Genomic DNA, 15,869 nt, shown 5'->3' on the forward strand with positions numbered 1-15,869 from the left:
AATTGTCTAAGGTCATTCCAGTTACATTGGTGTCCAAACCGGTGGAGTTCTAAGAATTGCTGACCAGCGATTGCTTCTCACATGCAAGTGTTTGCAGGATTTGGTCCCTGTGCCTAGTGAGAGGGAGGAAGAATGACTAACAGGAACTCTTTTCCAACTCACTTGTAAACTGCCTCAAAATAGCACAGTAAAAACAAGTCTTTGAGAAAAATACAAATTATCACATTGGAAGCTTTTTGTGTAATTATACATACATTATACAGCAGCAATTTCAAAAGAAATTATATTGTTTTGGTTAGTATAAAGCAAGCCTTTAGGCAAGCCAGTAGGAATATTTAGTCTTTTGTGATACGGTTAAGCAGTCTCCCCTGCAGCAGTGCTCGGACAGGGTTCCCCAGGAAAGGTCTCGCTTGTCTGTTATTGGAACCTCATCTGTTCTGATGTGGGAAAACAAAACAAACCAGAAAAGTACATTCCTGATTTGATCTTTCTCACCAAATAGCAAGAGTAGGCTTTAATTCACATCACAGACTGTTACTCACTGCAAAATTTTTAATATCTGTTTTTTAGCAAAAGGATTAAGTTTTGTACTTACTGTTAAAATGCAAGTGACTGTATTCAGACAGCGTCACTGTTAGACCTAAGTTCAGGCTCTGTTTAGAAAAGAAACTGAGTATTACTAGATAGAAAAGATGTCTTACTAAAATCAGTGAGACTTTTTGTTTACTTAAAACTGGTTCAGTACATGAAATCATGTTTTTTTATGATTTGAACAGTTATTAATGTCTACTGCCTAGAAGGGATTTAATCTAGTCCCTTGCTTTTAATTTTTTTTTTAATATTTGTTCTGGAAGTGTTTCTGGATATAGAAAAGTCATGCATTAATCTGCTGCAGCAGCACCTACTGTCAGATGTTAACCCCAGCAAAACTCAGACTGAAGTGTTAAAGTCGCTCCTTAATGCTGAATTATTTTTTTTTTCTCCAAGGTGGTGAGCCTATCTGGATCCCATTCACTTTTAAATACGACCCCACCTATTCAGACTGCAGCGGCAAGCAGTATGTGAAACGAACTTGGTACCGCAAGTTTGTAGGAGTGGTTCTTTGCAACTCCTTAAGGTACAAGATTTACCTCAGCGATGACCTGAAAGGTGGGCACCAAGATTAATTTCCTGATATATGACTAGTTGTCGTCTCCATCTTCTTGCTTTCTTCACCTCGTGAATGTGAAAGAATTGTGTGACGGCTTTCTAGGAGTCCTTCTCTCGAGAAGGTCTGATGTGATGGCTGAGCTGCCCTGCTTTTGCGTTACACTCCCGCCCTGGCATGAGCTTTCAAGCAGAGCTCTTTAGACAGAGGACAGGAGGAAGTTTCCTTTGAAAAGCCTGTGTGGTTTTGTATCCTGAGAAAGCCACGTGCTTTTTGCAGTGAAAACAAAGTTCTGCGCCCCGCGTGTCTCCCCGGGAAGCCCCATGCTTGCTTCATGGGCGGGTGAGCCCCAGCAGCAGCACGCAGCAGGGCAGAGCAATACATCCTAGAGAGCCCCAGGGCAGATGGAAGTGGGGAACAACTGATGAGGAAAGACTGGTGTTACAGTGACTGGGTGAGCAGTACTCCCAAGGGCTGACAGTAACTCTTACACGGGTGTGTTTGCTATAATAGATATATAATATATAATAGATATATAGATAATAGATATAATATATAATAGATATATAATAGATAATGAAGAAAACTTCCCATATTGTTGATCTGGGGTATTGGCATTATCTCAATGGCTTTTCATGCTATGTTGATGTGTTATTTTTATTGCAATGCATTTGTGTAGTTTAAAGGCAGTGTTTGAATACGCAATAAGAAACAATCACGGCGGCAGGACCCATCTCATCTGTTAAAGAGCAAGCTCCACAGTTTTTAGTTTTTGTTTGAGACTGCAGTCAAACTGATGGTATTGACAAATGGAGTGGTTTTTACTTTCTCATGACATATTGAAATGACTGGTTTGGTTGAAATTCCCTCCACCTGTTACTTGTGGTGCAGTGTCCATGGACTTTCAAAATGGGGAATATTCCTTACTGAGCTATAACCCTTTTCCCTTTTCCATAATATCTCCTTCCATACTGCGAAGATAGTGTTCTCCCTCTTTTCAGCCACTGTTTGTCCATTGGTAATACTGTGTTTGTCACTGTAGCACTTCTGCTTTCTCCCACTTCTATTTTCCTGGTGGTAAAGAGCATCACAAACAAAAATAATGCTGAGTCAAATAATCTGTCTGTATCACCCTTCAGACACCTTCTACAGCATCGGGGATAGCTGGGGAAGGGGCGAGGACCACTGCCAGTTCGTGGATTCACACCTGGATGGAAGAACAGGACCTCAGTCGTATGTTGAAGCCCTGCCCACCATCCGAGGTACAGCAACACAGGAGTGGGGCGCTGGTCAGGTGCCTGTCAGGTGCCAGTACCCAGTTTAAGGGGTAGGGAGCAGGGTACAGAGCAGGGCTCTTTGTCCATGGCTGCTGGCAGCTCTCTGAGGAGTCCTGCTGATGCAGTAGGTGATGAGATGGTCTTGTACTCAGGCCTAGCTGAAGAGGTTTTGAAAGTCCCGGAAGGATTTGTGGGTGCTGAGGGAGAGACAGACAGGTAGACAGAGAGGGGTATATGGTACAAATAATTTACAAGAACAAACTGCAAAAACAGAAGGAAAAAAAATTTACAGGTCTATGAAACCTTTCTCCCAATTATAAGACATGCCTCACTGAGTAGAGGTGCAAACTCTTCCACATGCCACAAAGGACCAGCTGCATCTTTGCAAATAATGGCTTTTGCAAATGGTTTTTGACCAGTTCATTCAATACAAAACACATAGGAGTTTGTCTAGTGACTTCAGGTCGATCTGCAGGACTTCTATTCTGGCCTGGTAGGTATCTTCCTCTGAGTGAAAATTCGCACCTTGAAGGAGTCCCTCTGAGTAAACTGCTCAGCTCAGATAGCCAAGAGGATGATGGCTTTCTCCACAAAACGAACCCAATCATGAAACTCAGCCAATCTTTTAAATGAGTCAATTGATTTAAATTATTCAGTTGGCTTTAATGGTTTCCATGTTGGGTTGTTTGTTGATATTCTTTTCATGGTGGCGTTACCAGGAAGAAACTGAAATAGTCACTGATATTTATATATCACTGGGAAGTACTGCATTTCTCAGTTCAAAAGGGGGATGATTAATCCAGATGTGTGTTACTAGGTCTAGGAGACAGAGATAGAGAGCACTCAGAAATTATATTATTGGCACAAGACGTGAGTGTTTCAGATGTTCCAGTGCACGAGCTATGTGGAGAAGAATGCTGCACCTCTCCTAATGCTTTAAGCAGTCACATTCTTTCTGCAGATGAAGGAAAAGGGGGAGAAAGGGCTTAACTCCGTATTTACTGCATGAAATGATACCTTTTTGTTTTGTGGAAAGCTGATGTTTGTTGATAGTCTCTTGAGCCCTATGAGATAATACGATTTGATGGTATTTTTTGCCCCAGAGTCCTTTGTATATTTAAACTGACTTGCAAACTTCATAAACACAGCTGAAATATAGCCACCTTTTGGAATGAAATGCAGAAGCGCTTTGGCAGACCACAGCATTACACAGTAATTCAAGAGATTTCGAACAGTAAAACCAATCAAAACTAAAGAAATACAAAGGACCAGAGTTAAACAATTCAAGAAAGATCTAGGCCAAATACCAGGGCTAGCAAATACCCTTTTGACAAAAATCCCTACCAGACAGCTTCTGAGTTTTCATTTGGTCTGAGGGATTGACTTTTGCTGCATCTGTTACTTCTGTTAAATTACTATGTCTTTGTTTTGAAGCGCAAACGGGTGTTTTTCTCCCGACAGGGTATTACCGCCAGTACCGCCAGGAGCCTGTGTCATTTGGTCGCATTGGATACATGACACCCTACTACTACGTGGGCTGGTATGAGTGCGGCGTGCCCATCCCAGGGAAATGGTAGCAGTCTGCTTTCCTGTCTTAGGCAGACCGTGCTTTTCAAATGATGTCTACCAAAGGACTGTGAGCAACTGATTCGGAGAAGGAAAAAAAAAAAAGAGAAATGAGGCAAACCAGTGAAGACCAGCTGCTCAAGAAACCCCCGTGAAGCCAAACGTGGTCCCCACTTTACCAGCCTAAATCTGTGGTGCTGCTTGATTTCTGCTTGGAAGCAGGGACAGGATATAAGTTTGGTGTCCTACCTTCCTCCTCTGGGTCTTTAAGGCACGGAGAGGCGGTTGCAATGTGAGCGACCTGTGAAAACTAGAACTGTATTAGCCATGAAAATTTGGAATTTTCTTATATCTTGCAGGAACGACCTAAGCATGTTGTGCTTGCTTAATGGGATGCTAAACTGCCCTTTGCTGCCCGCCGGGGCTCCCTTATGCAATCGTGCCATGTAATCGGCCACCCACCAGAGGCAATATATTCTTCTGAAGACTTACCCTGTGGGTTTGCCCGCTGCTGGACTAATCACCAGGTCACAGTGTAAATTCACTTTGAGATATATATATATCTATATCCATATAAATACAGTACTGTACATCTGCAGAAATACTGCTTAGAGATGCTGAGTTTTTCTTGTTCACTAGATAAATATGTTTGGAAATTTTATGTAAAAGGTGCTGTTAATTCTTTGAGATATTGCTATGCACAATATATTAACCAAGGAAAGAGCTGTATTCTTCTTGTGAGTACTGTTGATCTAACATTTGAATTACTGATCAAGGACCTGTGTCCCATTTCCTCAGCAGCCTTTGGACTGGACATTCAATGGGAATCTACCCCTCTACCCATGTTAGAGTGGCACTGTACAGTCCAGCAAAATCACATATTCAGCAGTTTATCAGCATGAGTTAAACTTTCTATCCTTTACTATTTAAAATTTTTAGTGCAAGTTTTCTTCCATTCTCATCTTATTTGGTATGTTATTTATTCCTTGTCAGTATCTTTCACTTCACTGTTTGGAGGCATGGGATGAATAACTTGCAAATTAGAAACCGCTTTTAACTTATTTGCCCTCCAAAAAGAAGCCCAAGCCACCAATACTAGAGTCAACTAGCAGGAAACTCCTTTGACTTTGATCTGGCCCGGGGATAAATTGGGATACGGTTCATTTAAAATACTAACGAAATCTCTTCCATTCAGATCAGAAAGCAAAAGCTGACGTGGATGAAAGGTGTAATGATGATTTTTTTTTTAGGAGGCATTTGGAAGCTTGCAATAATGTCGGATATTAGTAGTCCTTCTGGGCAGCCTAGCATGAATGGTTTACTCAGTAACATTCATGGTCTTACCGTTTCATGGTAACATCTCAACAGCCTTTGCTCATGTTAATAAGACTCCACCATTCGGACCGTCCGGGAGAGTAACAGCATGCCTGGGGGATGGATCCAGTCTCTGGTCCAACTCTCACTCTCATTCCAGCTTACATGTAGTGTAGGTCTAACATCTTTTCAGTTGCTTCCTATAGTTATTGTAAATTGTATGGGGACAAAAAAAAGGAACTAAAGTGATGAAGAGAGCATTTTATTTTTCATGGTGATTTGGGTTTTAACATTTTAATTGTTCTCACATACTTTTGCTTCAGTACAGTGCCAAATATATGGTCTTGAAGTATAACTTTTTTCCCTAATAAACCTATGATACATGGTTCCATTTCTATTTCATCCTTCCTGGTCATCTGTGTCAAGTAATCTGACAAAGTGACAAGTTGTTAGCTTTCAAAAAGTCTTCCTTGGGAGAGGAGTAGGTGCCAACTTTTTCTAAGGGACTGGAAGCATGTGAGTGTGTTGTTCCCTGACGAAGGTGATTAGCAGCTAGCGTGGCGTTACCAAGGGCAAATCACGCCTGGCCAGCCTGATCATATTCCTTGTTGAGATGGCTGGCTCTGTGCACAAAGGGTGGAAGGTGGATGTCATTGACTTTGGCTTTTGTAAGGTGCTTGGCGTGGTCTCCCACAGTGTGCTTGTAGGCAGACTAGTGGGATATGGCTTGGGTAGTTGGAATTCAAGGTGGATGTAAAATGAGCTGAGACGTGAGGCTCAAAGTGTTGCGATTAAAAAAAGAGTGAAGTCCAAATGACAGCTGGTTGCAAGTGCCACCCCCAGGGGCCAGTACTGGGGCCAGTACTGTCTAATGACCTGGGCGAGGGGATGGAGTGCACAGATGGAGCGCACGGATGGAGTGCACCATCAGCAAGCTTGCGGCTGATACTAAGCTGGGGCTGGGGAGTGGCTGATGTGCTGGAGGGCACAGCTGCTGATCAGAGGGACTTTGGTGGGCTGGGGAAATGAGCTGTCAGGACCCTCATGCCGTTCAGCAAAGGGAAGGGAGAAGTCCCACATGTGGGATGGAAACAGCCCCTTGCAGCAATACAGGCTGGGGTGACAGCTTTGCAAAAGAGGACTTGAGGGTCCTTGTGGGCAACAGATTGAATGTGAGCACTCCAGAGATCCATTCCAACCTAAATTATCCAGTGACTTTTTATTATTCTAGAGGAGGCATCCAATAATAAAATGTCTTTTTTTCTTTTATTGAATCAAAGTCATGACTTGGCCCAGAGCCCAGTCTTCAGCTCGTGTGGGTGGGACTTGTGCCACTGGCTCTAAAGAGCAGGTCCTGGTTTCACCAGTCATGGTTTGGCCTGGTGTTTAAAGATGGATGTTGCCTCCCCACAGCCAGTGCATTCTGAATTTTCACCTGCAGGGACCACAGGTGGGTTTTGATTTGTTCATCTGCAGAGATACGGTTCCTTCGTTCCCTGCTGGCAATACCCTTGGGGTGGCCCAGTCCCATTCAGGGACGTCATCATGGGTGAGGAGCAGAGGCCATCATTTTTTCTGCAGCCTCAGCTGCGAAGGAACTGGGGGGTACTGGGGGCAGGGGTGGAGGGCACTGCGCAATATTCCCCTCCAGGCTAAATCTTCTCTGAGGCTAAATCCGCTGAGGCAGAGTCAGCAGTAGGACACAAAAGGGAAACACGTGAAATGCAGTGGTTAGCAGTCTGTTCCCTTCACTTTGGGGTCTGGGTAAGACCTCTTGTGCTGTACAAGGTGATCCCATCAACACATCTGCATCCTTTGCCCCATGCACAGGGTGGCACATTATCATGATAGTAGGTGGTTTCTTGAAGAGATGATACTATTTTTGCACACTGCTCTTTGTTTATCTAAGAGGTGGTGCGATTAAAGAGGCAACTAAAGCCACGTGGGTCAGGAAAGCCACTTCCCATCCAGATCCTCTCTCCAAGGCCCTGGCAGAGCCCTGACCACCGGGCCACCCTCCCCTTTCCTTCCCCCTTCCTGCTGTCCCTGCAACCCATGGGTCCCGCTGTGCCGCCATCGGAGAAGCAGTGTGCCTGCTCGGAGGCAAACCCTGTCCCCATCGAAAGAGCCTTACAGCTTTGAGACTGCGCTGCATGGCCGGGGGACATCGTATGGCTCCGGATGGTGCTAATGGGAGAGGGACGGGCCTTTCCCTCTGTCAGCTCTCCTCCCATGCCCCCCTTGCTGGCAAAACCACATCTGTATCTGGTCTCCAAGCCCTCGGCGCCAGCTGGGAGAATGCCGTGTCCCTTCAGAGGCTCCGAGGGGTGTTGCACCAACCCCATCTTCTTGTCTGAGCGATCCTTGAGGGAACGGGATGGAGAAGAGGGAGGATCCCCACAGAGAGAAATTTCACTCAGCTTGTGCCTGCATCGCCTCTGGTCCAGGTCTCTTCGGGGCAGTGAGACGCCGGGGCCCTGCCCGGTGGGTAATTGTATAGAGCTGGAAAAGAAAGGGAGAAAAACACAACAGGGGAAGGGGTGGGGAGGAAAAGACAGGCAAAGAAGTTGCTCAAAGCATTGTCTGGCCCTGGTCAGTTCCAGATGCTAATCTCTGATCACTGTACCATATTTGTGTGAGAATTGGGATTTCTGCCTCAAAGGCAGCAGGAACAACTGCCAGCATCCAGCATGTGAGAAATGCCAAGGGCTCTCCGGGGCAGCCAAAACCCAGCATGTGGACCCGGGATGCGAACAGAAGAGCTCTTTGGTGATGAAGGAACCGTTGGACGTCACTTGGAAAGATAATTGAAAGCCTTCGCGGGAGGCAACCCAACCCACTGAACAATGTGAAATGCTCCTTGTGGTTCCTCCCTACTGGAGACTATATGGTTTTCTGTCCCCAAAACCCATGTCCCTTTTTCTCGCCAGGCAGATAGATGTTATTCATGTGAAGAGCTGTCTTCCTCCAGCAGAAGAGAATGAGGTAAAAGCAGAAGGGAATGAGATCAGTGCTGCAGCAGCCCGGCTCTGCTTCCCGAGGTGAGGCTAGCATCCATGGATGTCTAAAAAATCCCACCACTGCAGAGCTGGCAGTCTGCCTGAGGGCCCTTCGCTGGTAACATTTGAAAACAAAGCCATGCCTTGTACTGCTGCTGCCTTTCTCATCGTGCTTCTGTGTCCCATAAAGCAGGAAGCACTCCCACAGGACTTGTGCCACGTTGCTGTGCCAGCTGCACCACAACAGTTGGTGAAAAGTACAGCCCCACTGGGAATGAGCACTCGGAGCAGAATAACGCCAGTATCGTAGCTGAGTGCAAGAATCATGGTGTCTATATTGGGATGTCAAGTCTCCTAGGGTCCCAGGAAGAATTTCTGACCTTGGTTTCTTGCTGTGAGTAGTTCCTGCACACGCTTTCCAAATGCGACTTGTGCAAGCTCTCAGCTGCATCTGGGAATCAGGTCAAACCATGAGCATTGGAGATACCCTCACGCTTATGCAAAAAGCCTCTAGGTGGCAGGAGATGCTATTTGGCCAGGCCTTGCAGCAGGCCCCTACAGCAGGGGATGAGTAGCAGGAGTGAAGGTGGCATGTCCATTCAGCATTGCACACACAGCACAAGAACACTGTTTTAATGGGAGAACAGTTTTGCTTCAGGAGCAGCAAAGTCCATTCCCAGGTCTTAGAATCTCTAAGAAAGAGCCCATTCCCCACAAGGCAAAACTTGCAGTCTGTTACGTCTAAAGCTTTGGAAGGTTCTAAGTAGAAAAAAAGTGCAAATACACAGTGTGCTCCTGCTCTGCTTTCTCAGGAGGCACTTTTCCTGAAATTGCAGGCACTGTGGTTTTCCCTGGAGTACTGCGGGCAGCAAGAACCAGTTTATCTTGCAGTAGGAGTAAAAACATTACAGACTATTACCAGGAGGCTTTCAAACTCTTCTTGAATGTAATTGCAATAGCGTTTCTGCCCACCAAATTGCTTTCCACACTTCATCCTTCTGGGGGTCTTCATTCTGTGAGCTGCAGGTCCTCTTCATCCATCAAAAATATGGGCTGTGTTTATTTAAACTGCTAATAAACCCCCCATTTTTTCCCTTCATTGACTTTCTCCCTTCTGTAATTGGAGATTCTTTCTTGCCGCTGAGTGAAGCACTGACTGTGTCATGAAAGTATGGTCTGAGTTATGTCCAAGAATGCTTCACCATGGAGCGGTCAGGGGTTTGTGTTCCCTCCTGGCATGACCCGTCTTGTCCTACTCAATGTCTTTAGCAGATGTTTAACCTGCCTTGCCCACACATTTCTCTCCTGCATAAATGGAGCAGATGTTAATGCCACAACCCTGTAAGTCCCGCCCAAAACACCCAGTAGCAACATTTCCTCCTTCCCTATGGTCAGTAACATCATGAGGGAATGAAATGGAGGCAATAAAAAACAAGAGAGGACCTGAAACCGAATCTTCTCCACTCCTCCAGCTCCCCCAGCATCTCTGTCTTCATAGAAACATAGAATCATAGAATATTTGGGGTTGGAAGGGACCCCTAGAGGTCATCTAGTCCAACACCCTGCAGGAGCAGGGACACCGCTAACTAGATCAGGCTGCTCAGAGCCCCGTCCAACCTGGCCTTGAATGCTTCCAGGGATGGGGCCTCCACTACCTCTCTGGGAAACCTGTTCCAGTGTTTCACCACCCTCATTGTAAAGAATTTCTTCCTTATATCCAGTCTAAACCTACCCTGGTTTAGGTTAAAACCATTACCCTTTGTCCTGTCACAGCTGGCCCTACTAAAAAGATTTTCCCATTTCATGGAACAGATCCTCCTAGAAGCTATGCTAAGGCACATGGAGGCCAGGGAGATAATTCGAGATAGCCAGCATGGCTTCACCAAGGGCAAGTCCTGCCTGACGAACCTAGTGGCTTTCAATGATGGTGTGACGTCAACGGTGGACAGAGGGAAACCAATGGATGTCATCTATCTGGACTTCTGCAAGGCCTTTGACACGGTCCCCCACAACATCCTTCTCTCTAAATTGGAGAGCTATGGATTTGATGGGTGGACTGTTCGGTGGATAAGGAACTGGCTGGATGGTCGCATCCAGAGGGTAGTGGTCAATGGCTCGATGTCCGGATGGAGATCAGTGACGAGTGGTGTCCCTCAGGGGTCCGTACTGGGACCGGTGCTCTTTAACATTTTCATCAATGACTTAGACAGCGAGATCGAGTGCATCCTCAGCAAGTTTGCGGATGACACCAAGCTGAGTGGTGATATCTAGCCTAAACCTACCCCGATTTAGTTTAAAACCATTACCCCTTGTCCTAACGCAGCTGGCCCTACTAAAAAGGTTTTCCCCCTCTTTCCTATAGGCCCCCTTTAGGTACTGAAAGGCCGCAATCAGGTCTCCCCGCAGCCTTCTTTTCTCTAGACTGAACAAGCCCAACTCTCTCAGCCTGTCCTCATAGGAGAGGTGCTCCAGCCCTCGGATCATTTTAGTAGCCCTCTTCTGGACCCGCTCCAACACTTCCATGTCCTTCTTGTGCTGAGGGCTCCAGAGCTGGACGCAGTACTCTAGGTGAGGTCTCACCAGAGCTGAGTAGAGGGGCAGAATTACCTCCCTCGACCTGCTGGCCACGCTCCTCCTGATGCAGCCCAGAGTACGGTTGGCCTTCTGGGCTGCCAGGGCACATTGCCGGCTCATGTCCAGCTTTTTATCCACCAGCACCCCCAAGTCCCTCTCGGCAGGGCTGCTCTCAATCCTTTCTCCCCCCAGGCTGTATTGATACTGGGGGTTACCCCATCCCAGGTGCAGGACCTTGCACTTGGCCTTGTTGAACCTCATGAGGTTCACACAGGCCCACCTCTCCAGCCTGTCCAGGTCCCTCTGGATGACATCCCGGCCTTCTGGTGTGTCAACCGCACCACTCAGCTTGGTGTCATCTGCAAACTTGCTGAGGGTGCACTCTATCTCACTGTCCAAGTCATTGATGAAGATGTTGAACAGCACCGGTCCTAGTACGGACCCCTGAGGGACACCACTTGTCACCGGTCTCCATCCGGACATTGTGCCGTTGACCACTACCCTCTGGACACGACCATCCAGCCAGTTCCTTATCCACCGAACAGTCCACCCATCAAATCCATAGCTTTCCAATTTAGAGAGAAGGATGTTGTGGGGGACCGTGTCAAAGGCCTTGCAGAAGTCCAGATAGATGACGTCTGTTGGTTGTCCCTTGTCCACTGATGCTGTCACTCCATCATAGAAAGTCACCAGGTTTGTCAGGCAGGACTTGCCCTTGGTGAAGCCATGCTGGCTATCTCGAATTATCTCCCTGGCCTCCATGTGCTTTAGCATAGCTTCTAGGAGGATCTGTTCCATGATCTTCCCAGGCACAGAGGTGAGGCTGACAGGTCGGTAGTTCCCAGGGTCTTCCTTTCTACCCTTTTTGAAAATGGGCACAATGTTTCCCTTTTTCCAATCACCAGGGACTTCACCTAACTGCCATGACTTTTCAAATACCATGGAGAGTGGCCTGGTGACTTCATCGGCCAATTCCCTCAGGACTCTGGGATGCATCTCATCAGGTCCCATGGACTTATGTGCGTTCAGGTTCCTCAGGTGGTCACCAACCTGATCTTCTCTTACAGCAGGAGGGGTTTTACTGGCCCCTGTCCTGCCTGGCCCAGGCTTCTCCTGTATGAGCCCTTCTTACACTGCCCATGGGTGTCCCCACCGAGCAGGAGTGCTGGCATCACCTCTCTTGCTTGTAGCAAGCTCATGGGCTGGACTCAGGCACCACTGAGTCATCTCCTTCCCCCAGGCTACACATGCCATCATGATGAATGGTGAGGATCATTTTGGCCAGCCTTGGAAGGCTGGTATTCATAGATCAGCTGCAGAGAGGAGGGAAGGGGCTGCTCCAGACGGCTCCTCAGAGGGTCCCGGCTGCCCTGCTCTTTGGTTGGAACAACTTTGAGAAAAGCAGAGACCATCTGCAGAGCTGTACCCCTTGTCCCAGCAGACCTCCTTGGGCAGACAGTGGGAGTCCCATTCCCCAGGAAAGGACAGGGTGAGAGCTGAAACCTGTGTGACATGGTCACCCGTAGAGGCAGAGCTGCCTAAAGGCACCAGCATACAGATGAGAGAGGTCCACAGGCTGCAAAGAGCAGATACACTACATGGTTCTGTGTCCCCTCCCCAAACAGCAGAGTACGTAAATACAAGTCAGCTGAGGTCATCTTTAGTTTATGCTGCTAATCAGCAGTGAACAAACAAGAGAAAATGGTTCCAAGCTGTGAACATGTTACCATCTCCTCTCCCCCAATGCGAGAGAAACCAAGACCTACAAAATGAATAGTATTGTCAACACTGGCTTTAGGCAGCTTAACCTAATCAAAACAGAGCAGTAACTAACCAGAATGACGACGTGTCCATTACTTTCAAGTAGCACTAGGGGTAATTATTATCTCTGTGGTTCATTTTTTGGTACTTTCCTGCTCTGAATGTTTACCTTTCCAAACTGCACACTGATAAGCTTGTCTGCTGTACCACATCAGCCTGGGTTCCTGCTAGTCCTGCCTGCACAGGCTCAAACCTGATCTTTCTGAAAAACACGGCATGACTGTCAAAGTGATGAGGAATCTTCCTCTGCTCTTGCTTTTTGCACAGAAACGGTCTGGGTTAGGCCAGAGCTTCTTGGAACTCGCCAGCCATTTCCCAGTTGCCTTTACTGCTGCTGCAGGTATCATTTTACATTTTAAGTTATACTATTTTTCTGGATTTCCAGCTCTCCTGATAGAAATATGCTTTAAGATCTTTTGTTTCAAACAAAAATCTGCTTTGGTTTCTTCCTTTTGAAATTTTCTTTTGAAAAAATATTCTGGAATCACACGTGCTGAGAAATATGTTTGGACTGTTTTTCTTTAAAAGTCCAAGGGTTCATAAACAAGAAAAAACGAGTTGCCCAGAGTAATTGAAATGCCATTTATTCATAGTTATTGAATTCTTGTGTATATCTGGAGTATATTATAATAATGTATACATCAATCGATATATCACATCACGTTTGATTAACCTGTACTGAAAACAGGATTGCTTCAAAAAAACATCATATAAAATACAGAGACAAAAAGCTTTGTAAGGGTGGTTTGAATTGCATCTGAGGAGAAAAGTGCATGGCACTGAAGTATAGAGTGGGTGCACAACAGATACAATATAATACTACATAGCAAAATCTTAGTGAGTCTTAGCGATGCGCTAATGGTACTAACAAGTGGATTATGTATATATTAGAAGAGTTACGATGCTTATGCATCTTGCTCAAGATTGAGTTTGTGTCCCAGGACAGAGTGAGGGCATGGGGTTGCTGTCATGCTGAAGGCCCACTGCAGTGCCCTTGTGCAGACTTTGCAAGGTTATTGGAGCTGCTTTAGAATCCCAGCGGCGGAAGGAAAAATGTCCTCCTTAGACAAGGGAAAGATTCGCCAGGTGCCAACAGCGGGAGAGTGACTTAGTGCATGTGAGAGCCATGTGCAAGTTGCAAGAACCTGGAAAATTCTGAAAACATTTGGAAGTCTTCCAGTGGTCCACCTGCTACGGCACTCTCAAGAGGTTGCACAATGTCCCTCGCTACTGCCAGTGACCCCAAACAGCCTGGGGTCAGTTCAGCTGGGTGACCAACATGCGATGCACTTCTTGTGATCCTTCAAACTTCTGAAATACCCAGGCCTTGGCTTCCTTTGCCAAAAGGGAGGGCTGAACCACGGTCTGCCAATGCAAGCACATTTGGTTCAGGGGTCTTTGCTCTGTCATTGGCAAAAGCAAGCTGCTGAAGACACGCATCTAGTTTCTCCATGCTGAGGGGCGCTTCTATCGTCCTGCAGCCTGACTGCAGTTTCCCATTCCTGTAATCCAAATTTTTGTTTGTACAAACATTCTGTGCACCTGAGGGGTCACAGCTCCAAAGAAGACCTTCAGGCTTGTGAAAAACATTTTCTTAAAATAATCATGTAATGGATCGCAATGCAGGTTAATCTCTGCAGCATATAGAATATTGGGATTTTTATAGCTGTTGTGTAAAACAAACGAGTTATTGCCTAATTTGCCTCTCTTCATTCAAGGCTTTATTTGTTGGCTCTGTTATCGTGGAGGGGAGTGTGCTTCTGCACTGTATGCGTTCATTTTTCTATAGCTATCAGCTGCTGTCAGCCACATCAAACACAACACATTTGTTTTCCAAATAGAAAAAAAGGCAGGAATCAGTACGATAGCCGGTTTTGCTCTGGGTTTTTGCTGACTTTGCCATGTTTCCCTCATGAGCCCCTTTATGATGATAATGTATGCCTTTGGCATGCAACTAAACCTGTGGTCTTCTCACGTTCAGCACCTGGCATTTCATTCAACAGCAGTACACCAAATGAAGGCTGCTTTGGTCCTCTTGGATCTCACACTACCAAGGAATAACAGGAAAGGAGATTGCAAGTGTCAGTGGAGCCATCTCTGAGGGTTTTCCTGAATAAGCGGATACGCTTGTAAGTATTATCTTTGTCTTAATGTTGCATTTTGCAATTACAGAAGTATAAAAGGCACCTTCTGGAATCCCCACTGACTCCTGATGCTTCACAGGGCTGGAATTGGATATCTTGGGGATCTCTCAGCATGGGTCAAAATCTGGCTGTGGGTTTCTCCAAGTTTCACTGCTCCTGGGAGACTCATGCATTGTTTAGGAAGCCCAGTTATACGGAAAGCTCCTCAGTATGGGGCCTTGTTTTCAATCTTGTGTCTTTTCCACCACCTTTTGTTTCTGTTATTGTCGATGAGCCTGAAAAACTTTGTGAAAAGCCACTTTGGTGCAGGATCCACACTTTTCACATACAGGGATCTGTAGTCCTTTTTCAGGGCCTCAACAAAGAGCCAGAACTGCAGGTGCCTCTGTCATTTGGATACCAAGGGTGTGGGTTAGCCAGCTGGTAACAGCTGCAGGGAAACAGGCTGGAGCTGGAGGCTCCAGACCAGCTGATTAATCCCCACCTCCTTCCTTAGGTTGCAGTCGAAAACCTTTTCACTTCTTGAAAATACAAAATCCATCTTCTGAAAGCTGAGGTTTCCTATAAAGAAATATCATTAATTAGCAGTAGTTGGTTGCCTCAGTACCAAGTTGGGGGCAAGTTATGGTTTCACATCAGTTGTCAGCCTCAAGAGAAGAACATTTAGTCCAACCCTTGCCATTCTGTGATTCTGTGAATTTGAATTGGTATATAAAATCGGACAACTAACTGTTTACAGGTGCAATAAACTCAATGCTTGTCTTTGGGCTCACGTTGCGGTTTCTGCCTCTGTGTGCTGCCAGGAGGGCAGAGCAGCCATGACAATACACCGGCACGGTGCGGCAGCAGGGGTGTCTCTGTTGGGCCTCACCTATCAGGCTCATTGCTTTTAGGGCTGGAAGTGACTATAGAAAACTTGGTATTTTAGGAAGAGTGAACAGTGCCATTTCCCCATTCCTGACTGATTGTAGGAGCCTGTTCTAGTCACACAACAAATGCAGCTTTCTTTACACGTGCATTATCACTG

General features: G+C 46.2%; 1 protein-coding gene across 1 annotated transcript in view; it reads left to right on the forward strand.

The window, feature by feature from the left end:
- Positions 1–4,001, forward strand: part of FNDC1 (fibronectin type III domain containing 1) — a 46,596-nt gene extending 42,595 nt beyond the window's left edge. The window contains 3 exon segments of the mRNA XM_009641835.2: positions 988–1,149; positions 2,287–2,409; positions 3,886–4,001. Coding sequence (XP_009640130.1) covers positions 988–1,149; positions 2,287–2,409; positions 3,886–4,001 — 401 coding nt within the window.
- The last annotated feature ends 11,868 nt before the right edge of the window (positions 4,002–15,869 follow it).

This window comes from Egretta garzetta, unplaced genomic scaffold, assembly GCF_000687185.1.
Source record: "Egretta garzetta isolate BGI_Z169 unplaced genomic scaffold, ASM68718v1 scaffold57, whole genome shotgun sequence".
Classification (NCBI taxonomy): Eukaryota; Metazoa; Chordata; class Aves; order Pelecaniformes; family Ardeidae; genus Egretta; species Egretta garzetta.